At 49.3% G+C, this 24,986-nt stretch overlaps 2 protein-coding genes and 1 pseudogene across 4 annotated transcripts in view; 1 reads left to right on the top strand and 2 right to left on the bottom strand.

The window, feature by feature from the left end:
- Nucleotides 1-24,986, bottom strand: part of LOC129469552 (F-box/WD repeat-containing protein 10) — a 40,525-nt gene that overhangs the window by 7,919 nt on the left and 7,620 nt on the right. For 2 of the 3 annotated variants that reach the window (XM_055256305.2, XM_055256304.2), the window contains exons 3-10: nucleotides 24,578-24,742; nucleotides 22,540-22,961; nucleotides 21,627-21,749; nucleotides 17,187-17,296; nucleotides 15,265-15,465; nucleotides 6,247-6,368; nucleotides 3,895-4,043; nucleotides 818-960 (exon numbers count right to left, since the gene is read on the bottom strand). In XM_055256305.2, the coding sequence (XP_055112280.2) occupies nucleotides 818-960; nucleotides 3,895-4,043; nucleotides 6,247-6,368; nucleotides 15,265-15,465; nucleotides 17,187-17,296; nucleotides 21,627-21,749; nucleotides 22,540-22,961; nucleotides 24,578-24,742 (1,435 nt within the window). The remainder of the gene's footprint in view (nucleotides 1-817; nucleotides 961-3,894; nucleotides 4,044-6,246; nucleotides 6,369-15,264; nucleotides 15,466-17,186; nucleotides 17,297-21,626; nucleotides 21,750-22,539; nucleotides 22,962-24,577; nucleotides 24,743-24,986) is intronic. The other variant, XM_055256306.2, reaches the window with a different exon arrangement.
- Nucleotides 2,671-3,493, bottom strand: LOC129469556 (lysosomal enzyme trafficking factor-like; annotated as a pseudogene).
- LOC134735251 (FLYWCH-type zinc finger-containing protein 1-like) lies at nucleotides 8,286-11,589 on the top strand. Its single transcript, XM_063629356.1, is given in 3 exon segments — nucleotides 8,286-8,625; nucleotides 8,627-9,020; nucleotides 9,023-11,589. Coding segments are annotated over 3 exon segments (1,899 nt in total). The 5' UTR covers nucleotides 8,286-8,589; the 3' UTR covers nucleotides 10,492-11,589.

Genomic DNA, 24,986 nt, shown 5'->3' on the forward strand with positions numbered 1-24,986 from the left:
CGAGACCACGGTGAAACCCCGTCTCTACTAAAAATACAAAAAAATTAGCCGGGTGTGGTGGCAGGCGCCTGTAGTCCCAGCTACTCGGAGAGGCTGAGGCAGAAGAATGGCGGGAACCCAGGAGGCGGAGCTTGCAGTGAGCCGAGATCGCGCCACTGCACTCCAGCCTGGGTGACAGAGCAAGACTCTGTCTCAAAATAAATAAATAAATAAATAAATAAATAAATAAATAAATAAAATAAAATAAAATAAAATAGTATTATCGGCCGGGCGCGGTGGCTCACACCTGTAATCCCAGCACTTTGGAAGGCCGAGGTGGGCGGATCACGAGGTCAGGAGATTGAGACCATCCTGGCTAACACGGTGAAACCCTGTCTCTACTAAAAATACAAAAAATTAGCTGGGTGTGGTGGGGGCGCCTGTAGTCCCAGCTACTCAGGAGGCTGACAGGAGAATAGCGTGAACACGGGAGGTAGAGCTTGCAGTGAGCCAAGATTGGGCCACTGCACTCCAGCCTGGCAACAGAGCAAGACTCTGTCTCAAAAAAAAAAAAAAATTCGACAACTTCTCAAAACCCCCAGGCTCCTATAGTTACTTCACAAGAGAAACAAGAGACAGTGGAAGAGGTTAACAGTCAGACAGAGAAGATGGTGGGGAAAAATGGGTCCCAAGTGGAAGAGGAGGGAAGCAGAGAGGGTGAGGTGCAGAGAACATGATGTCCACAGGGAGCAGAAGGTCTGCCAATGATTGCAGTCTAGGCTACGACGGGGAAGGGAAGCACACCAGGTTCATCGCCCCAGGCTTCACAGGCACCTACTTGGGATGCTTGAAGGCCATCAGGCAGCGCTCATACTTCCCCACCATGCTCCAGGCCATGACCAGGCCATCAGTGCTTCCCGAGAGGAGATGCCACTGGTCGAAGAATAGGCACTTCACGGCTCCCTCGTGGCCATTGAGAGTCTGCAAGAAAAGATACCACTGTCTTCAACTCAGACTGTGACTCCTCCAAGAACCAAAGCTGAGGCTTCTTCAGATGAATCCCAAAGCCACCCCCACCAATCTGTGACTGCCATTCATTCAGTAGGTACCTGAGCTAATCTTGCTTTTGCTCTAAGAAGGCCAACGGAGGCTGGGCGCGGTGGCTCATCCCTGTAATCCCAGCACTTTGAGAGGCCGAGGTGGGCAGATCACGAGGTCAGGAGATTGAGACCATCCTGGCCAACATGGTGAAACCCTGTCTCTACTAAAAATACAAAAATTAGCTGGGCGTGGTGGCACACACCTGTAATCTCAGCTACTCAGGAGGCTGAGGCAGGAGAATCGCTTGAACCAGGGAGGTGGAGGTTGCAGTGCACCAAGATCTAGCCACTGTGCTCCAGCCTGGCGACAGAGCAAGACTCTGTCTCAAAAAAAAAAAAAGAAAAGAAAAAAAGAAGGCCAATGGAGTCCATTCCACATAGAGCTCTCTCTCTGGTTAAGGAGGAATGGTATCAGGCAGGGGTCTTGCTCCTGGTGGGTCTGTGTTTGGGGCAGACACTACCTTCTTGGAGCACCAGAGAGGGCCAGAAATCACTGTCCTTTGCTGTCAGAAGGACGAAGGTAACGTGTGCCATCCCAGCTCCTTGCCAGAACCCAGAGTGCACATGGGCCATCCCTGTGCCTGCAACTGCTGGATTGGCCGTAGTGACAAGATTGGTGGGAAAATTCCACATGCCAAGCCAGCCACTTTTCACTGTGATCCTGTGTTCCTGCTGCAAATCATATATCAACACCACCCGCTAAGGCCAGGGGTTCAGATCCAGCAAGAGTATGTTTCATGACCATCCAATCACTTTCAAGATCATCCATGTTCTGTCTTCATTAGAGAGCAAGGAGAAAAAAAATTTTCTGTTCATCCTCCAATGTTTTCTTCTTAGGAAAAAAATGCTTTGTTCATCCTCTCACCCCATACCAGAATGCAATACTTTTTTTTTTTGAGATGCATGATCTCGGCTCACTGCAACCTCTGCCTCCCGAGTTCAAGTGATTTTCCTGCTTCAGCCTCCTAAGTAGCAGAGGTTACAGGCGCCCACCACCATGCCTGGCTAATTTTTTGTATTTTTTTATTTTTATTTTTATTTTTTAGTAGAGACGGGGTTTCACTATGTTGGTCAGGCTGGTCTCGAACTCCTGACCCCATGATCGGCCCGCCTCAGCCTCCCAAAGTGCTGGGATTACAGGTGTGAACCACTGCGCCTGGCCCTAAAAAGTGCAATACTCTTGAGGAAGAAAAGGTACTTCACCTCCACTGCTGTTACAAGGCCCTGAGCCCATATCTCATGCTGAGTCAGAATGCAGCCTTCCTCCACCAACCCCATGATACCGTGGGTCATGATGTGGGCGGTGGAGCCCCTACCCTCCACAGACTCTGAATGCCCCACTTTGGGGCCTTCCCCTTTAGAGCTTCAGGACTGTCCTTTTTTTTTTGTATAAAATTTAAATTTTATGATCACATCTGGACCTTTTTACACTTAACACAATGGAAATGTTCATATTCATTTTTTTCCCAAAGGAAAAATTTCTGAGTCATCACTATGTTGCACAGTAGAATAGAAATATGAATTCAGGTACTTAGTCACGTTTCTAAAGAACGCAAATAACAGACACGATTTAATTTCCAAAATCAAGTCATCAACATGATTTTGTAGTACTCTACCTCAGGTTTTACCTAAAAATTCATTATTATTCAGATAAAGATAGCCCCCTAATCATATGTTTTTAAAAAGCCTCTTCCCCACCACAACTTCCTGAGATCTGTGAAGAAACTGCAGTCTTGTGATCAGACTCCATATAGGACTGGCAGTTTTGTAATCGTAGGGAAAAAAACGGTGACTGACTTTATGTGTCAATCAGTTGTAGTCTGCTCATCTGATTAGAAGCCTTGATGAATGCCTGGTGGCGATTGCAAATAACTGCCAAGCATATAGGGATGATACAGTAGCCCACTGTTTTGGGATCAGCTTTTGTACAAGAGTATAGGAACAAAAACATCTGTAAGTAAGGTACCAGAAAAATAATTGTCCACAACCAAAAAGGCAAGGAGAGTAATTGAGCTTTCAAGGAGTGTGTCCATGTGGTTCCTTCAAGAGGCTGCTCAGGGTGCTGTTGAATGTGTTCCAAGGCCAGCCTGTTATAAGTCTCATTGATTTCAAAAACATAGTAAAATGCTGCCGCACTGGCTAACAGATACAATCCCACTGCAATCCATCCCATCAGCTGACGGAAGTTCATCATTCTCCATGCTCTGTGCAATGGTCCCGAAAATCCTCCTGTTCCCACGGCAAGCGTTAAAGTCACTTAGCTCTGAATAATCGGGTGGCTTTGGCATTTCAGAGAAAGCCACCATAAAATAAATCCCCTGGGTCACCCGGCTAGGAGAAAGGTGAGCGCCGCCAGCCTGGAGCACCAGCTACTAGTGATTAAGAACGGCGTGACTGCGGCGGGTCACGCGCGGCCCGGCCCCCGTCGCCTCCGCCGGAGACCGGCTCTGAGGACCTGACCCGGCAGGGAGGCGTCCCCGCCACTTGGGCCTCCGGGCGGCCGGCCACGCCCCCTGCCGCGCTGCAGCGCCGACACGCCGCGACCAAGGCTGCGTAGGCGGCGCCAGGCCCGGGCCTCGCCGCCTTGCAGCGCCGCGAGCCCAGCGCCCGTCAGCGGTCGCCGGCGGAGCCTGCTTGCAAAGCTGAGGTCCCGGATCTCACCTTCCTGTCCCGGGGTGGCCAGCCCGCCCGCCAGGACTGTCCTTCTTGATGGCCATACTCAGTTGCTCTAGGATGACCTGAGGAGCTAGGTAGGGGAGCCCACCCATCTCCTCCCCAGTGCCCTTTCCCCCAAGGCAGTCCACTGCCCACTTACCTTTACCAACTGGGCCATGGCAATGTGCCACACTTTCACCACCCCTCGCTCACAGCTGCTCACAATGTAGGTATCATTGATCCTGGTGGCCAAGATGGGGTCTTTGTGTCTAAATGTCTTCAGGCACTTCCCTGTGTCTACATCCCACACTTAACAGGAGGGAAAGAGACGAAGAGATGGGAGCGGGGAAAAAGGGGGAAGAGGAAAGGTTACAGTGGAGTTCTGTTCCCCATCACAGAAGCAAAGACTCATCGAGCCCATCAAGTCAGACTCTAGAAGGACTTCCCCTGGCATAGCACCTCCACTGGGCAGGCTCACCAACAGCTCATGTACCCACAGCACAGAGTGCCCTTGAATACAGGTGGCTGGGGGAGCCCGCAATCCAGAAGACCTTGGCTATGGCCCTGGAACTTAGCCTTGAGGCCCCAAGTGCTAAACAACTCATCTCCAATCAGCTAATTCCTCAAGCCTGAAAAATGCTTGCTATCGAGTAGATTTCATAAAAATCATGGCATACGGCTTGAGTAGGGGCACGTAAAATTAAAAAAAAAAAAAAGAAGAAGAAAACCATGGCATACGTGTAGTGTTGTCATTTTTCCCAGATGTTGTCTTCCTGACTCACACCTTCTATCCCCAAAATAAAAGAAGGTCGTCTACCCTCACTTACATTTTTAAATACTTCCGAATCTGACTTTTGGATTTTATGGAGAAATGGTCACGGCTAGGGGTGGGTTTACTGCTGCTTCAACACAGACTGTGTTAGAGCAACTGCCTGGCATCTTGTAGTGGGGATGAGAGTGGGTGGGTAGGTGGCAGAACAGGGTTTTCTAAAAGGAAGAAGTTGATGCCGGGCCCAGTGGCTCACGCCTATAATCCCAGCACTTTGAGAGGCCGAGGCGGGTGGATCACAAGGTCAGGAAATCGAGACCAGCCTAGCCAACATGGTGAAACCCCGTCTCTACTAAAAAATAAAAATAAAAATTAGCTGGGTGTGGTGGCGCACGCCTGTAGTCCCAGCTACTCGGGAGGCTGAGGCAGGAGAATCACTTGAACCCGGGAGGCTGAGGTTGCAGTGTGCCAAGATCATGCCACTGCACTCCAACCTGGCCACAGAGCAAGACTCCATCTCAAAAAAAAAAAAAAAAAAAAGGAAGAAGTTGAAGGTGAACTCTATGAATTCAGGAATGAAAACATTAAAGTCTCCTTCAAAGGTACTCCCCAAAAGCACCTTCTTCCTCAGGCAACAGGACAAGTGGCCTGAGACAAAATATAACAACCAGAGTTGACACTTATATGGCACTAACAGCCGGCGATCACTCAAGGTGTGTGACATGCATTAGCTCATCTTCACAAGTACTATTATTATTCCCCACTACACAGATGAGGGAACTGAGGCATAGAGAAGTTGGGTTGCCTGCTCAAGTCATGCAGGTGGTGAGTGGCAGAGCCGGGATTTGGACCTAGGGAGTCTGGATCCAGAGGCCATGTGCTTAATCATTTATGCTAGGTTAGCCCTAACTGTGTAAGTTGCTTTCCTTCACTTATATTTCATGTATATATCTTGGCCCATTTATAAAATTACCAGTGGGGCTCTCGTGAGGATTAGATAATGTATGTTAAACATACACAAAATTGGTACTCAGTAAATGGCAGCTGTTGTTGTTCCTGGATTTATTATATTCCCCACTATATATTTATGTATCTGCTTCCATTAGGAGACAATGAGCCCTTTGAAGAAAAAAAAGTTGTATCTAAAGGGCCATATCCTATTATTCTTTTTTCTCCTCAGCACCTAGCTCAGTGTGTAGCTTGTTGTAGGTATTGTACAGATAGTTGTTGAATGGATGGATTGATTGATAGATGGAAGGAAGGAAGGATGGGTGGATGGATGGATGGATGGATGGATGGATGGATGGATGGATTGATGATAAAGAATAAATGACTGCCTGCCTATAGAAATGAGCAAAACAAAGCATTCTGGGCCGGGCGCAGTGGCTCACGCTTGTAATCCCAGCACTTTGGGAGGCCGAGGCGGGCGGATCACGAGGTCAGGAGATCGAGACCACGGTGAAACCCCGTCGCTACTAAAAATACAAAAAAAAATTTAGCCGGGCGCAGTGGCGGGCGCCTGTAGTCCCAGCTACTCGGAGAGGCTGAGGCAGGAGAATGGCGTGAACCCGGGAGGCGGAGCTTGCAGTGAGCCGAGATTGCGCCACTGCACTCCAGCCTGGGCAACAGAGTGAGACTCCGTCTCAAAACAAAACAAAACAAAAAAAAACAAACAAAAAAAGCATTCTGGTAACCCATGGGTTGGGGAAACTTCTTAGAAAATTTAAGGTGCTTCTTTCTCACCTTTTACCTGGCAATCTCTTCCTCCAGATACAAGCCTGTTCTTACACAAGTCCATGCAAGTGATAGTCCCCCGGTGACCACTGAAGATTCGTATGCAAGCCCCACTTTTCAGATCCCAGTATCTGCAAGAATCAGGCCAAAAGAATGTTTGTGAGAGTTCCTGAGGGCCCAGAGGATCATACTGAGTAGAATCCCTGTAGATAAGTAGGTAGTGGGGAGGCAGCAGATTCTCGTGGTTCAGCTTAGAGTCAGGGGCCTGGATTTGAATCCCAGCTGCAGCACCTATTTGGTGTAACTTTGAGGAAGTTAACTTCTGTGTAAGTTTCCTTTCCTCATTGATAAAATGGAAATAATAGGAGTCATTAGCCAGGCGCGGTGGCTCACCCCTGTAATCCCAGCACTTTGGGAGGCCGAGGCAGGTGGATCACGAGGTCAAAAGATCGAGACCATCCTGGCCAACATGGTGAAACCCTATCTCTACTAAAAATACAAAAATCAGCTGGGTGTGGTGGTGTGCGCCTGTAGTCCCAGCTACTCGGGAGGCTGAAGAAGGAGAATTGCTTGAATCCAGGAGGCAGAGGTTGCAGCAAGCTGAGATCGTGCCACTGCACTCCAGCCTGCCAATAGAGCAAGACTCTGTCTCAAAAAAAAAAAAAAAAAAAAAAAAAGAGTATTTACATCATAGGGTTTTTGTGAAGAATTAAATGGACTAATACAGTGATTGTCAATCCTGGGTAAATTCTACCTCCAGGGGCCATTTGGAAATATCTGGAGATGTTTTTGGTGGTCACAAGCAGGGAAGGAGGTGCCACTGGCATCTAGTGCATAGAATCCAGAGATGCTGCTAAACATCCTACATTGCACAGGGCAGGCCCCACAGTAAAGAATTTCCCAGCCCCAGATGGCAATAGTGCCAAGGTTGAGAAACCCTGCACCAGTGGAATAGTGACTAACATGTACAAAATACTTGATCAATGCCAGGTGGTTTTTAGGTAGAAGCATCCTGAATAACCACCAGCCTTAGAATCCATGGCACTGACTCAACAGTACAGAGGATCTTCAAACAAGAGCAACAGAATCCTTTACCAATCACTTCGATCCAAAATATTTATGTACATATAGAGCATATCTGAGAGATGAATTATCCTGTTTTTTAATAAGAACACTTGCCCAAGGTCTCCCAACTGCCATTGATACTTCCGCTTCAGCTAGGCTGCTTTTGAGACAGGACAAAGCAGAATGCTGAGATAATGGTTCTAGAGCAGGCTGCCTGAAGTCCATTCCCAGGGCCATCACTTACTAGCTGTGTGATCCTGGGCAAATTACTGAACCACCACTTACCTCAGTCTCTTCATCTGTAAACTGAGGATAATAATTGTACTTGCAACTGGGCACGGTGGCGCACGCCTGTAATCCCAGCACTTTGGGAGGCAAGCAGATCACGAGGTCGGGAGATCGAGACCATCCTGGCTAACATGGTGAAACCCCATCTCTACCAAAAATACAAAACATTAGCCAGGTGTGGTGGCAGGCACCTGTAGTCCCAGCTACTCAGGAGGCTGAGGCAGGAGAATGGCGTGAACCCGGGAGGCGGAGCTTGCAGTGAGCCAAGATAGCACCACTGCACTCCAGCCTGGCAACAGAGCGAGATTCCGTCTAAAAAAAAATAAAAATTTGTACTTACTTCATAGAGTTATTGTGAGGCTTGGCACATAAAAACGATTCATATGTCTTTGGGGTTTTTTGGATATGTTAAGCTTTTTCTTCTAATATTCCCAAGGGTCTTGCAGCCTTACCAATGCCTTACCAGTTTCTCAGAGCCTACAAGGCAGCCACAGTGCATTGAATGATGGCGCAGTGCTCTGAAAGAAAGCATGTTTTGAATTTCTGTTTCTAGCAATATGGTGGTATATGTCTTCAGGTTGGTTTTTTAAATTTATGCAAGAAAAGGTATTTGATAAATACTTTTAGAAAAATAGGAATAGAGCGGTCACGGGGCTCGCTCCCGAGGGGCAAGTCGGGGCTGGGAGCGGGCGCCGGGGTCGGGGTGGCGGCAGCAGCCTGGGCCGCGAGGTTGACACCTGCTGCTGCAGCGGCAGAGGCTGAAGGACCCACCGCGGTGCTGTCGCCGGAGAGGGAGGGCTCCGCTGCCGTCGGTGAAACCAGCCCAGAGAAGTTATGGGATTTGCCCCCGGGTCTCCTGCCCAGCAAGCCAGTGTCATGACCCAGGTGTGGGGGATGATGGTGACACCTCTCACTCACGTGTGAAGGATGGAACTGCTGGACTCCAGGTTCCTTGCTGGGGGCTGAGCGTGGCCTGAGGGACAGGCCCTGGGTCCCGGGATGCCCCTGCCCGAGCCCAGCGAGCAGGAGGGCGAAGAGTGTGAAGGCCAGCCGGGAGCCATCCCCCGAGCCAGCCACAGACGTCGTCCGGGCGGCCCCCAGGAAGCCCAGGGAGTTCTCCAAACTGGTCCTGCTCACAGACTCCAACCAAGATGAGGATACGGTGGGATCCAAGCCCCAGGAAGTGCACTGCGTCCTGTCCCTGGAGATGGCTGGCCCCGCCACCCTCGCCAGCACCTTGCAGATCCTGCCAGTTGAGCAGGGAGGGGTGGTCCAGCCAGCCCCGCAGATGCCTGAACAGAAGTGCAGCAAGCTGGACACAGCAGCCCCTCAGCCCCTGGAGTTCCTGAGGACACCATTCGGGGGCCACCTCCTGGTGCTGGAGTCCTTCCTGTACAAGCAGGAGAAGGCTGTGGGGGACAAGGTATACTGGAGTGCCGCCAGCATGCTGAGCTGGGCTGCCCGGGCCGGGCCATCACCCGAGGCCTGCGGGCCACAGTGATGCGGGGCCATTGCCATGCGCCCCATGAGCAAGGCATGGAGGCCCGGCGCCAGAGGGAGAAGCTGCCCAGCCTGGCCCTGCCAGAGGGCTTGGGAGAGCCCCAGGGTCCTGAGGGCCCTGGAGGCCGAGTGGAGGAGCCACTGGAGGGGGTGGGCCCGTGGCAGTGCCCTGAGGAGCCAGAGCCAGAGCCCACTCCTGGGCTGGTGCTGAGCAAGCCAGCCCCGGAGGAAGAGGGACCCCGAGCCCTGTCACTGCTGAGCCTGCCGCCCAAGAAGCGCTCGATCCTGGGGCTGGGACAGGCCCGGCCCCTCGAGTTCCTGAGGACGTGCTACGGGGGCAGCTTCCTGGTACACGAGTCATTCCTCTGCACGCGGGAGAAGGCTGTCGGGGACAAGGTGTATTGGACCTGCCGGGACCACGCGCTGCGCAGCTGCCGGAGCCGGGCCATCACCCAGGGACAGCGGGTGACCGTGATGCGTGGGCACTGCCACCAGCCCGATATGGAGGGCCTGGAAGCCCGGCGGCAGCAGGAGAAGGCCATGGAGACGCTGCAGGCTGGGCAGGACGGCCCTGGGAGCCAAGTGGACACGCTGCTCCAAGGTGTGGATAGTCTGCTCTACCGCAGGGGTCCGGGTCCCCTGATTCTCACCAGGCCTCAGCCCAGAAAGCGAGCAAAGGTCGAAGACCAGGAGCTGCCAATCCAGCCCGAGGCCCCAGAAGGATCCCCAGACGAGGACCAGGACATGGACGCAGACCCTGGAGGCCCTGAGTTCCTGAAGACGCCCCTGGGGAGCAGCTTCCTGGTGTACGAATCCTTCCTCTACCGGCGGGAGAAGGCGGCCGGGGAGAAGGTGTATTGGACCTGCCGGGACCAGGCCCTCCGCATGGGCTGCCGCAGCCGCGCCATGATCCAGGGCCGGCGGGTCATGGTCATGCGCAGGCACTGCCACCCACCGGACCTGGGCGGCCTGGAAGCCCTGCGGAAGCGGGAGCACTTCCCCAACCTGGCGCAGTGGGACAGCCCAGATCCTCTCCGGCCCCTGGAGTTCCTGAGGACTTCCCTGGGGGGCAGGTTCCTGGTACACGAGTCCTTCCTCTACAGGAAGGAGAAGGCGGCTGGGGAAAAGGTGTACTGGATGTGCCGGGACCAGGCTCGGCTGGGCTGCCGCAGCCGCGCCATCACCCAGGGCCACCGCATCATGGTCATGCACAGCCACTGCCACCAGCCTGACCTGGCGGGCCTGGAGGCCTTGAGGCAACGGGAGCGGCTCCCCACTGCTGCCCAGCAGGAGGACCCAGAAAAGATTCAAGTTCAGCTGTGCTTCAAGATGTGTTCTCCTGAAAGCCAGCCGATTTATGGGGACATCAAAGACGTCAGACTGGATGGCGAGTCCCAGTGAGGCGATGTGGGCAGAGGAGCTCTGAGCCGCCCACCCGAGGTGGCTTCACATCCACACAGGCACTTCCCATCCACTTAGGTTTGGCTTGGCAGAAACTTTTCATTCTTCCAAAGCATCGATGGTCTTCGCATCTCCTCAGGAGGAATTCTTGGATGGTGTCCTTGTGTTGGCGGAGAACAGTGCTCAGAGCTGGCGCTTGCAGACGCAGCTGTCGTGGGGCAGGGCGGTGGCGCCTTCCTGACCTTTGGAAGACGTGACGAAGCTGCCTGGACACGGACGCCCCTGCTGTCCGGCCACAGCACCCCTGGGTTTGCAGAGCACGCAGCCTTCCCAGGGCTTTCCACCTGGCGAGGCCCTGCTCTGCTCAGCACGGTGCAAAGTGAATGCCCCTGTCTTGGAGCCTGGGCACGTTTGGAGAACTTCCTGCTTCAAACTGAGCTGCCCCGCATAGGCCAGGTCAAGCCACACCAATCTTTTCTGGACAGGTGCTGGGTAGGCCTTCCTGGTCTCTGGCCGCCTGCTGCCAGGGTGCGGCCATCCCCAGCAACCTGAGCCGGCCAAACCAGAGGCCTCGCTCCGCGCTCCACACTTTCCTTTCTGTGCTCCTTCCAAGTTAAATTAAACCCCCTCTCCACGATTCCCATGGCAGGCGTCATTCCCCGAGATGGGAGCCAGCCCAGGGGTCAGCAGGAGCCAGTGCTGGGCACACGTGCCCAGACTGAGGCCAGCGGCATCCTGGGTGGCCCAGGTCCATCCTGGGCAGCAGAGGCGTGTCCCCTTCTGTCAAGCAGCTTCACAGAGTGTGGCTTCGCCAGTCAGAGGGAGCAGTCCGAAGAGGCAAGATGACCCCACCGGGACTGCAGAGCCTCCTGCTTACTAACAAGGACCTGTCCTCAGCCGCGAGGTCCTTCGCTCCCACCCTGTAATTGTGGGCGGAGTGCCAGCAACAGGCCTGTCCCCTGGCAAGTTGGCCACGGAGCCCACCATCCACTGCAAGGCTATGACAGCCCGGGCACCCCTGCTTCTCCTCTGCTTGTACGGTTCCCCCAGTAAATCCTATTTTCCAACTCAAAAAAAAAAAAAAAAAGAAAAGAAAAATAGGAATAGAAGGAACTTTCCAGATTTAGTAAAAGGTATAAGCCAAAGTCATAACAGCAAGTATTATGCTCAGTGGAGAAACTGTAGATGTATTCCCTTCCAGAAGGGAAACAAGATGAAGATGCCCACTCTCACTGCTACTGCCTGCCACAGCACTGGAAGGCCTAGGCAAAGTTAGAAGGAAAGAAAAACAAAAGATGGTATAGGCATTAGAAAAGAAGATAATATATTGTCAGCCGGGCACGGTGGCTCATGCCTGTAATTTCAGCACTTTGGTAGGCCGAGGTGGGCAGATCACAAGGTCAGGAGATTGAGACCATCCTGGCCAACACAGTGAAACCACGTCTCTACTAAAATACAAAAAAGCATTAGCCGGGCGTGGTGGCTAATGCCTGTAGTCCCAGCTACTTGGGAGGCTGAGGCAGGGGAATCCTTTGAATCAGCGAGTTGGAGGTTACCGTGAGCCGAGATCGCGCCATGGCACTCCAGCCTGGCAACAGAGTGAGACTCCATCTCAAAAAATAAATAAATAAAAAAAAGATAATATATTGTAATTTGCAGTTGATAAGATTGTCTACATAGAAAAACCAATTATTGGCCGGGTGCAGTGGCTCACGCTTGTAATCCCAGCACTTTGGGAGGCCAAGGTGGGCGGATCATGAGGTCAGGAGATCGAGACCATCCTGGCTAGCACGGAGAAACCTTGTCTCTACTAAAAATACAAAAAATTAGCCAGGCGCGGTGGCAGGTGCCTGTAGTCCCAGCTACTCGGGAGGCTGAGGCAGGAGAATGGCGTGATCACGGGAGGCGGAGCTGGCAGTGAGCCGAGATCGCGCCACTGCACTCTAGCCTGGGCGACAGAGCAAGACTCCGTCTCAAAAAAAAAAAAAAAAAAAAAAGAAAAGTGAAAAGTAGAATTTCCCTCCCATCACATTTTAAAACATTCTCCAAATGCATACCCAAAAACAAAACAAACAATTTTCAAGGAGGGGGATTTTGATTTAAAACAGAAAGACAGTGGACTAGATCAGAGAGCACGGGGACATTCTCATGCACATACGGGAAATTTCCATGTGATAAACCTAGCACCACAAATCAATGGAGGAAGTGGCAGGTTATATAGTAGTTGCTGTGGGGGAGAAACTGCTCACTTTATTTAAATATGAATAAATGAAATGGAAACCCTAACGCCACGTACAAGGTTGAATTGCAAATAGATTAAAAAAAGAATGCAAAAGATAAAACTGTAATGTTGATAGAAGAAAATATTAGAAAATATCTTTGTGACCTAGAAGAGGGAAGAATCACAGAAATGAGGGAAAAAAAAAAGAAAACCCTGATAAACTGATGTTTTTATTACATTCATATTAAGATTTTTTCTTTTTTTTTTTTTTGAGACTGAGTTTCGCTCTTGTTGCCGAGGCTGGAGTGCAGTGGCACCTCCCAGGTCCAAGCGATTCTCCTGCCTCAGCCTTCCTGAGTAGCTGAGATTACAGGCATGTGCCACCATGCCTGGCTAATTTTGTATTTTTAGTAGAGACGGGTTTCTCTGTGTTGGTCAGGCTGGTCTCAAACTCCCGACCTCAGATGATCCGCCCTCCTCGGCCTCCCTAAGTGCTGGGATCACATGCATGAGCCACTGTGCCCGGCCCATATTGAGAATTTTTGTTCAACAAAATTCATGTAGATACTATGAACAAAGTTAATAGATAGTCCTGGCAAGAGGGAATTATCTGGCAGATGGCCTTTGGGCTTCATCTGCACCGTTGGCTCACCGGGGTCTCCAGCCTGCTGGCCCATGATGCAGATTTTGCACTAGCCAGCCACCTTGATCACACAAGTCAATACTTTTTGGTAAATCTCCTATGTGTATACACATTCTATTGGTTCTGTTTCTCTGGAGACCCTGACTAATACACATATGAAAAGGTGTTCAACTTCATTAGTAATCAGGAAAGTTAAATGGGTTTTATTTAATACCCATCAGATTGACAAAACTGTTAGATTGACAGTATTAAGTGTTGGTGAGAATACATAAGAAGAGATATTCTCATATGCTGCCAATGGGAATGTAAATTAATACAATTACATTGGAAAACAGTTTAGTACTCCTTCCTAAAAATTCCCATACTAAGAATATGCCTTTAAAAAACTTGTGCACATGGGCACCAGGGGACACATCCAAGACCCGTCTCTGGCAGCATTCTTTGAAATAATTAAAAACTAGAAACAAGGGTCGGGTGCAGTGGCTCACACCTGTAATCCCAGCACTTTGGGAGGCCGAGGTGGGTGGATCATGAGGTCAGGAGACAGAGATCATCTTGGCTAACATGATGAAACCCCTTCTCTACTAAAAAATACAAAAAAAATTAGCCGGACGTGGTGGCAGGAGCCTGTAGTCTCAGCTACTTGGGAGGCTGAGGCAGAAGAATGGTGTGAACCTGGGAGGCGGAGCTTGCAGTGAGCCGAGATGGCATCACTGCACTCCAGCCTGAGCGACAGAGTAAGACTCAATCTCAAAAAAATAAATAAATAAATAAATAAAAACTATAAACAATGCAAATGTCCACCAACAGAAAAACAAATAAATGAGTTACGATAGAATCATCCAATTTAATACAGTATCTCAGCGAAAATAAGTTAATTACTGCCACCTACATCATATAGGTGAATCTCAAAAACATAGTTCCATGTAAGAATGAGGTACCAACAAATTTTTAAAATATAATTCCTTTGGAGTTCAAAAACAGGCAAAAGCAACTAATACTTTTGGAGATGTATAAGAAGGAAGCAAAAATGATAAAGAAATGCAAGGGAATCATTAGTATAAAATTAGAATAATATTACCTCTGGTTGGCAGGAAGAAGCAAGAAGAGAAGGGCACAGTGGGAGGGTTAGGGAATGGTGGTATCTTATTTCTTGGCCTGAGTAATGGACGCATCAGTGTTTGTTATATTGTTTAAAAATATACATACATATGTGATTTTTTGGGTTTTTTTTTTTTTTTTTGAGATGGAGTCTCGCTCTGTCGCCCAGGCTGGAGTGCAGTGGCATGATCTAGGCTCACTGCAAGCTCCGCCTCCTGGGTTCACGCCATTCTCCTGCCTCAGCCTCCCGAGTAGCTGGGACTACAGGCACCCGCCACCACGGCCCGCTAATTTTTTGTATTTTGTTTAGTAGAGATGGGGTTTCACTATGTTAGCCAAGATGGTCTCGATCTCCTGACCTCATGATCCACCAGCCTCGGCCTCCCAAGGTGCTGGGATTATAGGCGTGAGCCACTGTGCCTGGCCACATATGCATTTTTAAAACACTATTTTGCCTCTATAGTCTGTCTCATACCCATAAAAAGCCACGTTCCCCTGAAAGAATCTGTAAGAACAAATGTAAATTATTTCTTCATCTAAGAATGCTAATAAAGAAAATTTTTCTTATTTGCAGTCATCAATTAGAAAATATATCTGATAACTGTTATAAATCTATCTCATTCAAATTTTAAGCAATATATACATTCCTTTTTCCTTGCCAAAAAAAAGTAAGCTGAAGGTATTCTAGAAGTCAATATCTTCTAGGATAACTGTTAAATATAAAAAGAAAGAAGCATGCACACTTCTTCCATGAGCTGCCTCTAGGCCCTAGGTGGGATGGGGATCATGATGCCTTTGGGCTCCTCACCTGATACTTAGGTCATAGCTTCCGCTTAGGAGAAAGTTTTCCTCCTCACACAGGAAGAGGGCCTGGACACTCCCAGCATGGCCTCGGAATTCAACGGGTATCGCTTTTACTTGTATGATGTCCAGAAGATGGATCTTTTGATTAGATGACACAGCTATCAGATCTCCCCCGGAATAGTGGATGACTCTGTTTTGATCCCACCTGAGTGCCAGGGGAAAAGGATTATCCATGAAAGAAGAGTCAGTGTCCCTCCTGGGACTGACTTAGCCCTGTGACTTTGCCTACAGCAGTGGTGTAAAGGAAAATTCAGGGCCTTTCAACAAGGGAGGCAGCAGAAGGCAAGGTCGAGAATTAACAGGCCCCGAGGGATCCCCACTCTCATACGATGACAAAAATCCATTTCCGTTAAATTTAAACACTAAATCTTTTTTTAAATTCTGTAAATGTATGCTAAATCCCCGAGAGAGAATGGAGTATGCGGCATTGCCCGGCCACCCACCGTCTGGGAAGTGAGGAGCGCCTCTGCCCGGCCGCCCCGTCCGGGAAGAAATGAGGAGCGCCTCTGCCCGGCCACCCATCGTCTGGGAGGTGAGGAGCGCCTCTGCCCGGCCACCCATCGTCTGGAAAGTGAGGAGCGCCTCTGCCCAGCTGCCCCATCTGGGAAGTGAGGAGTGCCTCTGCCCGGCCACCCATCGTCTGGGAAGTGAGGAGCACCTCTGCCTGGCCGCCCCGTCTGGGAAGTGAGGAGCCCCTCTGCCCGGCTGCCCCGTCCGGGAAGAAGTGAGGAGCGCCTCTGCCCGGCCACCCATCGTCTGGGAAGTGAGGAGCGCCTCTGCCCGGCCACCTATCGTCTGGGAAGAAGTGAGGAGCGTCTCTGCCTGGCCGCCCCGTCTGGGAAGTGAGGAGCTCCTCTGCCCAGCCGCCCCGTGTCTGGGTAGAAGTGAGGAGCTCCTCTGCCTGGCCGCTCCGTCTGGGAGGTCTAACACGGAGGCCAGAAGCAATGTGGGGGCTGGACGTGGTGGCTCACGCCTGTGGTCCCGGCACTCTGGGGGGCGAGGCGGGTTGATCACTTCGGGCTAGGAGTTCAAGACCAGTCTGGCCAACTTGGCGAAACATGAAGAATACAACAGACAAACCAACCAACCAACTCAGTGACAACAAAACAGGTCTACCCTGGAGTCATACTCTAATTTTTTCTATTTTCCTCCCTTTCTGATCCTTTATCCCACTTTCTTTTTCTTCCTCTTCCTTCTCCCTCTTCTTTGTCAAATAGAGGATTGAGTTATTATCACTGATCCATATAAAGTCCCTCTCTCATTTATTTTAACTCCCACCCCCCATTTCTATTCCCCGACTTCCCATGTGCAACCTTCCTAATATGTTTGATACGCATCTTTTTGTTTGTATGTATTTTTAGAAAATGTTTATTGTTTTTGTATGCAAAAAAAATTAATAAAAAAAAAAAGACTCTGTCTCAAAAAAAAAAAAAAAAGAATTCTAGAAGGGTAGACATCAATATTAATGGTGGTTATTGCTAGGTGACAGACTACAGGAAAACTTTGCCTTTCTCTATACATTTTCTGGCATTTGGAAGATTTTTTCCAATAACCATATATTATTTCTAAAATTAATATAACAAAATAAAGATATTTCAAAAAATAAAGATTTTATGTGTGACTTGTGCAAAAGGTTGTTGGTCAGCGTACCCAAAATTTAGAAAGGGAAAGTGTCCTTTGCCCACTGCCAAGAATGGTGCAAAATGAAGCAGCTGTTGTCTACATGGGATCGTGTGCAAGTTCAGGGCTGGAGCTTGGGGTGAGGAGAACTTGCCTTTCCGTGTGCACAAAGGTCAGGGAAATCCCAAGCGTCAGTGTGGATAACTCAAGCATCCCTAAGACCCAGATTCCGACCCCAGTACCTACATGTCAGAGAGAATGCGAACATTGTAGGTCCCACAGAAAACATTTCTCTCCTCCATCAGGACCTGCTGCGTTTCCTGGTTCTGGTATGCAGTCCACAGGTTGTACTCATTCTATCAAGGGAATATTTGAAGTTAAAGCTCAGTGGTAACTGCAAATACCCACAGTCCCAGAACCCCTAGGGTCTCCCTGGCAAAGGCACAGGGCTCACGGATTCTTCCTCTGAAGGCTGAGGCTGCTGCTTTGCAGAGAAGGGAGCAGCCAGTGAGCAAGCACCAGAGGAAACCATGAGTTAGAAAATGTCGGGTCAACGTTCTTAATTCTTCTTTCATCTCTTTGTTTTTCCATGTGCCCTGATTCCATGGCCTCAACCTCCTAAGTAGCAGGGATTACAGGCATGCGCCACCACGCCTGGCTAATTTTTGTATTTTTAGTAGCGACGGAGTTTCACCACGTTGGCCAGGCTGGTCTCGAACTCCTGACCTCAGGCGATCCGCCTGCCTCAGCCTCCCAAAGTGCTAGGATTACAGGTGTGAGCCACCACGCTAGCCTGCATTTGCATTTCAAAGTTTTTATACATCTGCAACCTTCATTTGTCCTTGCAGCTGCCTTACAAGGTAGATCACTTGCCCCACAAAATGTTCTCATTATTTTACAGATAAGGTATCTGGGACTCAGGGAAAGGAAATCAATTTTATCAAGTCTTGACATGGGCGCTTTCATTTGCTTCCCAATCTTTCTTTCTTTACTTCCTGCCTGCCTGCCTGCCTTCATTCTTCCTCCCTCCTTCCCTTCCTCCTTTGCTTCCTCTATCACATACCTTCTGGCATTCCAGACATATTAAATTCTGGCACAGATGACTGAACTAGACTCTCAGTTCCATTTCTATTCCCTGCCATATTCTATCCTCAAATAGCCAGAAGTAACAGTCCCATTAGACTAGCAGGAAACAAAAAGCAGAATATATTTATCTTGAAGGCAAAGAAGAACACAGCATCATGTTTGCACCTGAGAGTCCTCTTGGGGACATCTCTGAAGTCTCCTTCCAAACCTTAGCCTTCTGCTCCAAGCCTTTAGACTCTTCCTCAGATGCCATCTTTCCTCTGCTCCCTCTCCTTCTTAATCTTTAACCATGTAGCAATGCCCACCAAGAAGTCTCTGCCCAGAAGAATCTGCCAACCTGCCTCCCCTCCAGTGTCCAGGGAGTTTTCCATATCCCAGCCTGAATTAAATGATGCCGCCCTGGATTCTCCCAACCCAGGGCAGAATTCATTGGCCCTTGCTCATCTCCTAAGTTTTCTGAGCCCAAGAAGCCACATGGTGGAGTCATTGGGAGGGAAAAGACCTGAGGTTAAATTCCAGCTCTGCCACTGCCCAGCTATGAGACCTTGGGCACTTTCTCACACCATATCCTTCATTTCCACATCCATAAACTGAGAGCAACAACACCTCCTCGATCTATGGTGAAATCAAGTACATGCTGTAAGCAGCGTTATGGGCATCAGGCACACAGTTTACACTCATGCTATTACTCACCACCCTGAGAAGCACTCACCCCCACTTTTCCTAGGAGACTCTGTAACTGCTTAGTCTTGCTGTTTCATGTGTTCTCCACACGGCTTCACCTGCTTCTCTGCTTCTCTCCCTTTTCTCTCTCTCTCTCAATCTCTCTCTCTCTCTTTTTTTTTTTTTTTTTTTGAGATGGAGTCTTGCCCAGGCTGGAGTGCAGTGGCGTGATCTCGGCTCACTACAACCTCCGTCTCCTGGGTTCAAGCAATTCTTCTGCCTCAGCCTCCCGGGTAGCTGGGATTATAGGCATGCACTACCATGCCTGGCTAATTTTCTATATTTTTAGTAGAGACAGGGTTTTGTCATGTTGGCCAGGCTGGTCTTGAACTCCTGACCTCAGGTGATCTGCCTGCCTCAGCCTCCCAAAGTGCTGGGATTACAGGCATGAGCCACTGCACCTGGCCACTTTTCTTAAATTATACATGTAAGAATTAAAGAAAGAGGAGAGAAACACGAAGGGTGGCTTGACAGTCAACAGGTTTATTTCAAATCTGGGGGGAATTCTGACTGAGTTACGTCAGAAGCCGCACTCTCTTACAGACTAAAAGTCTTTAAGGATTCAGGGTGGGAGAGTTTATCAGGCGCTTGGACTGCTTCTGTGTCTCTTTGTTGTGCTTATCTGGGAGGGAGAGTTGTGTGTCTGTCCCCATACATCTTTCTGCAGCTGCAGGCATACCCCTGAGTCTGCTTTAGCTTCCCTATCTTAGTGCTCTTGAATGGAAAGGAATGTGCTCATGATGGCCCGCTGTTTTACTGGGGCCCATTGTATGAGGGTGAAGTTTAGCAGTTACCCAAGAGACTTTCCCCCCACCTCCCTCTGTGCCCGAGATGTCTTATCTGTGTTTTACTGTCTGTTCTTTCTGGCTGCTTGTAGTTAGATTTCCTTGAAATGCATGAGACTAGAAAGGGACCTGGAACTTAGAGTGGGGGTGTTTGTCTGAGATGACGGTGCTCCAGTTCTGTCAATACATTCCTAGAATGTCAAACACTGGCTGGGTAGTCCTTCTGTTGGGCCATTACTGACTGCATCACCCAAGGGAGAAGGGTGTTCTTTGTGTTATACTTAAAAGAGCAACAGACTTGAAAACAAAAGCAGGTCCATGTTCAAATGAATGCCTCTTTCACTCAGCTGGCTGGGAGAGCTTGACCTCTCTGTGCCTCAGTTTCTCTATCTATAAAATGGGTGAAGGGACCAGCTCAGAAATGAATAACTGCAGGTCAAATGAAATCCAGAAATGTGTTTTCTTTTCTTTTTCTTTTTCTTTTTTCTTTTTTTTTTTTTGAGACGGAGTCTTGCACTGTCACCCAGGCTGGAGTGCAGTGGCGCGATCTCGGCTCACTGCAAGCTCTGCCGCCGAGGTTCACGCCATTCTCCTTCCTCAGCCTCCCGAGTAGCTGGGACTACAGGTGCCCGCCACTACGCCCAGCTAATTTTTTGTATTTTTAGTAGAGACGGGGTTTCACCATGTTGGCCAGGCTGGTCTCAAACTCCTGACCTCATCATCCGCCCGCCTCGGCCTCCCAAAGTGCTGGGATTACAGGCATGAGCCACCATGCCTGGCCCAGAAATGTGTTTTCTTTGGCCTAGGTAGTTTTTAAAACTGCTTTTAAATGGTTGCCAGCATTTAATAAAAGCAAGAGATTTCACATAATACGTCAGGTTTCTATCTTCTAAGGCTTAGATGGTCTAGCAGGTCAGGGGCCGCAAGACAATCTCTCAAGACAATAATTAGCCAGAACTGAGCAGCAGCTGGCCCTTCAGATGCAGGTGAACTGTCCAGTCCATGACAGCCACACCGTCCGCTACTGCCCACACCACCCATCTCCTCCTTTGTGTCACCTGCTTGGCCCCTACAGGTCATATGAGCTAGATGCTCTCTCTGGATGCTTCTGTTTCTCAAATTCTAATTTAACATAGCTTCCTTATGGGAAGCGACAGTCAAACCATCCCCTATTAACTATCCTTTTGGGGCCAGTTGAATAGACTTCAAAATAGACTTTAAGCAGAGAGGAGGGGGCAGAAATCTAACGGTTTTAGGAATATCAACCATGCCTTTGATAGGCAAAGCAAAGAGCTCGAAGAGTCTTCCGGTCACTCTTCATTATTGCCCAAGAAGTAGTGCAGAGGACTACATTTAATTAACTCTCCCCTTCCATCCTAGAGCCAGAATAAACCTGGAAGTGAGGGATGAGGGAGCCGAATTCATCTAGGCCCTAGGCATTCTGGAACCAGCCCGGGCCCTCCCCTCGGGTCCTCCTGAAATTCCTGAGCAGCAGATGCTGGAGCCTCCAGAGGCATGGGCTGATGGGGTTGCTCCTGGCCTCTGAACTTGCCACTAAATGACCTGGTGCCATGGACACAGAACACTGCCATGGGCTTTGAAGTAAGGAAGAACCCTGAGAGGACAACCAAATCAATCCACCCATCCAAAAGATGAGTAAAGCAAGGCTTAAGAATAGGAAGTGTCGGGCCGGGCGCAGTGGCTCGTGCCTGTAATCCCAGCAGTTTGGGAGGCTGAGGGGGGCGGATCACGAGGTCAGGAAATCAAGACCATCCTGGCTAACACGGTAAAACCCCATCTCTACTAAAAATACAAAAAAAATTAGCCGGGCGTGGTGGCACGCACCTGTAGTCCCAGCTACTTGGGAGGCTGAGGCAGGAGAATGGTGTGAACCCGGGAGGCAGAGCTTGCAGTGAGCCAAGATCGTGCCACTTGCAAGTCAGTAGCAACACAGAACTTTGGTCTTCCTTAAGGAGTGTTACCTGCCATGATCCTCTGTCCTCACACCAGGGCTGAGTCTGGACCTCGCCTTCAATGGCCAATTAGAATGAGACGCTCACAGCTACTTGCCCCAGATGCAGTTGGAACCCACCTTCGTTCTCAGCTTCCACTGCGGATGTTTCACACGCATGCGCTTCCCGTCATCTACCATTTTAGGAACTGGGATAGAAACCTTATTGGCATAATTAGGATCAATTCTTCTTGTGTAGGACCCCTGGAAAAAGACAAAAAAAACAAAAATAAAAACAGAAAATGGCTACTCTTGGCGCCGACTCTGCAGGAGGAAGGGAAAAACTAGTTCTTGGCAAAATCTGAAGGATGGGTAAGCCCTGGCTGCGTCAGGCAGGCCCAGTTCTGGCCAGTTCCTCTGGCAGTGTGTGCAGATCGAATGGAGGAGAAAAATAAACACCAAATACCACAGAGGGACCAGCAAAGATGGTCAGACTATCGCCAGCCTCACCATAGCTGCTGCTTCTCATCCTCTGTCCTCTCTGCTGGGGGGAAAAAAAATGCAAGTTACCAATGTCCATGGTTTAGGGTGAGACTTCTGGCAAGAAACTGAGAAGTAAAAATGCTGGAGAAGACTGCCATTGGGGAAAATTGCATTTTAATTTAAAAAAATACTTTGCAGCCTTATAAACATCTGTGCTCCATATGAGGCTGATGCAGAAACACATTTATGGCTTTCTTGCTGCGTAAGCTGCGACATCACTCCCTAGGGGCTGGGGGTTCTCTGTTTTGTGAGGTGTTAGAAAGGCTCCGCCTCTCTGCTCTTGAGCGGTCTCTATCCCCTATTGTCCTTGTGAGCTGCACGGACAACGAGAGAGTACTCAGTTACCAACAGGAGTTTGGACCAAAAAGAAGGGACCCATGAAGTCTAAAAGGCCACAAATGTAGAGCAGGAGGCCAGCTAAGGGTTCACTGAAAGGTCCACAGTCAGATCAGCCTCAACACGAAAATGAAGCTGGTCTCAGGCATTCCCCTTTCAGACTTGCAGGAAGTACCTGCAAGAAGGTAATCTGGTTCTGAATGAAGCCATGCGCTGACAAGTCCATCTTGACCTGTTGAGCCATGGCGGCCCAGTGCTGGCTCACAGAGGCGCACTTGTTCAGGGTGTGTCTATCCAGCATTCCTGGAAAAAAAAAAAAAAAGATGGACCCAGAAACCCCAGAACTGAGCCAAGATGGGAGGTGTCCGGGAAATCCCCTCATACACCCCAGCATACTTAGAATGTACTTGGAGAGGTGGATGGGAAGGTAACGGATGAAGTCTCGGTATTTGCTGAACCCAGAAGACAGGTCTCTGATGTCATCCAGGTTAACCAATAGATTGCAGGGATCGTACCCTGGCTTGGTTATGTCTCCTTTTCCAGAAAACAGCCTATTCATTTCGGAAACACACCGGAGTGAATTCCTCCATGGTTCCTCTAGAGTGAAGCCAGAGAAAGGTACGTGGTTGAGTTGGCTCTGTAGAAACTCCAGGCCAAGAACAAGTGCTCACCAAAAGCTCTCCTACAAAATAAACCTCCTCAGACTCTACCCTTAGGCCACTAGATTTTTGTCATCTCTTCTGCAACATGAGAATAGAATCTTTTGACCCAGATATAGATGTACTTTTCAGCTTTTTCAGCCCAAGGAGAAGTCTAGAGTATCAGAGTCTGAAATGACATTGTGCCTGGAATTTTCTTAAAAATACTTCAACCAGGCCGGGGGCGGTGGCTCACGCCTGTAATCCCAGCACTTTGGGAGGCCGAGGCGGGCGGATCACGAGGTCAGGAGATCCAGACCATCCTGGCTAACACAGTGAAACCTCGTCTCTACTAAAAATACAAAAAATTAGCCGGGCGTGGTGGTGGGTGCCTGTAGTCCCAGCTACTCGGGAGGCTGAAGCAGGAGAATGGCGTGAACCCCGGGGGGCAGAGCCTGCAGTGAGCCGAGATCGTGCCTCTGCACTCCAGCCTGGGCGACAGCGCGACTCTGTCTCAAAAAAAAATACTCCAACAAGAAAAAATTTTAAACAATTTAAGAAAGGGGGGGAAATGAATGGAATAAATTGGTAAAATGTTGGTAATTGTTGAAGCCAGTAATGTGGGGGTGGGTGGTTATCATACTGTTCTACATACTTTTGAAATTTGAAATTTTCCATGTAAAAGTGTTTTAGAATCTATGCCTTGTATTTCCTACGATATTGTGTTTCCTGTGATATTTCATGTATATGTCTTGCTTCAAAACCCAACTTAGGAGTGCCTTGAGGTGGGGAACCAAATTCCCCATTAATTTTGTTCCCTCCTCAAGATTCAATCCAATACTGCAAAAATAGCCATTGGTGGGTTTAATTCTAGAGTTGGCCACCATGCCAGAGCCCAGGGACTAGATGATGGATTGTGGCCCGGAGCAGAGAAAGAATCCAAAGGAAATCATTGATAGTTTCCTTTCTGATCTCTATTTTCAGATGTGTCTCGTGGGCACTGTAGTGGAGAGGTGAAAATATGGGTTTGGGGGCCATACTGATCAATTTTAATCTTTGCTCCTCCCCTTACCAGCTGTGAGAATTAGATGGGGAAGAAAATGTCAAAGAACCCAGCACACTGTAGATGCTAAATGAATGTGAGTTCCTCAAATCTGCCATCCCCAGATGCTATCACCCTGCCCAGTCCCTCCAGTTCCACTGGGTCTTCCCAATCTCACATTGGTTTCATATTGGCTTTCTTTTCTTTTTTTTTTTTAATTGAGATGCAGTCTCACTCTGTCACCCAGGTTGGAGTGCAGTGGCGTGATCTCGGCTCACTGCCAGTTCCGCCCCCTGGGTTCACGCCATTCTCCTGCCTCAGCCTCCCGAGTAGCTGGGACTACAGGCGCCCGCCACCACACCCGGCTAATGTTTTGTATTTTCAGTAGAGACGGGGTTTCACCGTGTTAGCCAGGATGGTCTCGATCTCCTGACCTCGTGATCCACCCGCCTCGGTCTCCCAAAGTGCTGGGATTACAGGCATGAGCCACTGCGCCCGGCCCATATTGGCTTTCTTGCTGAAAGTTGACTTACCAGGGTTAGATGCTGCCCCAAGCAAGTGTTCATTTTCTGGGGCTTTGGACAAAGGAAGGGATGTGTGCTGAGTTTTGGCTGTCCAATAGACTTGTGAGGTTGTAGACTGGGAGCTGTGGTCTTTCTCGGGGGAAAACCACACATCTGTGACATCTTGATTGAGCCCTGAAAAACAAAAGACCAAGACAAGGTTGCTGTTGAAGCAGGTGTGTTGAGGAAAATGAGGTGGAGGGAAACTTTTTCATTTTTTCTTCCTTCTTTTAAAGATGTACAGAACGGACCAGAGCAGTTATGTCTGTTTTTATTCGGGGCCTCCAAACTCCTATGCAAAAATCTCAGAAAGCTTCCTGTTAGCTTTTCAGCGCAGCTCCAGTGTAAAATTTCTTGAGCTGTTTATACAAGCAGAGAC

The sequence above is a fragment of the Symphalangus syndactylus genome, chromosome 20 (genome assembly GCF_028878055.3).
Source record: "Symphalangus syndactylus isolate Jambi chromosome 20, NHGRI_mSymSyn1-v2.1_pri, whole genome shotgun sequence".
Lineage (NCBI taxonomy): Eukaryota > Metazoa > Chordata > Mammalia > Primates > Hylobatidae > Symphalangus > Symphalangus syndactylus.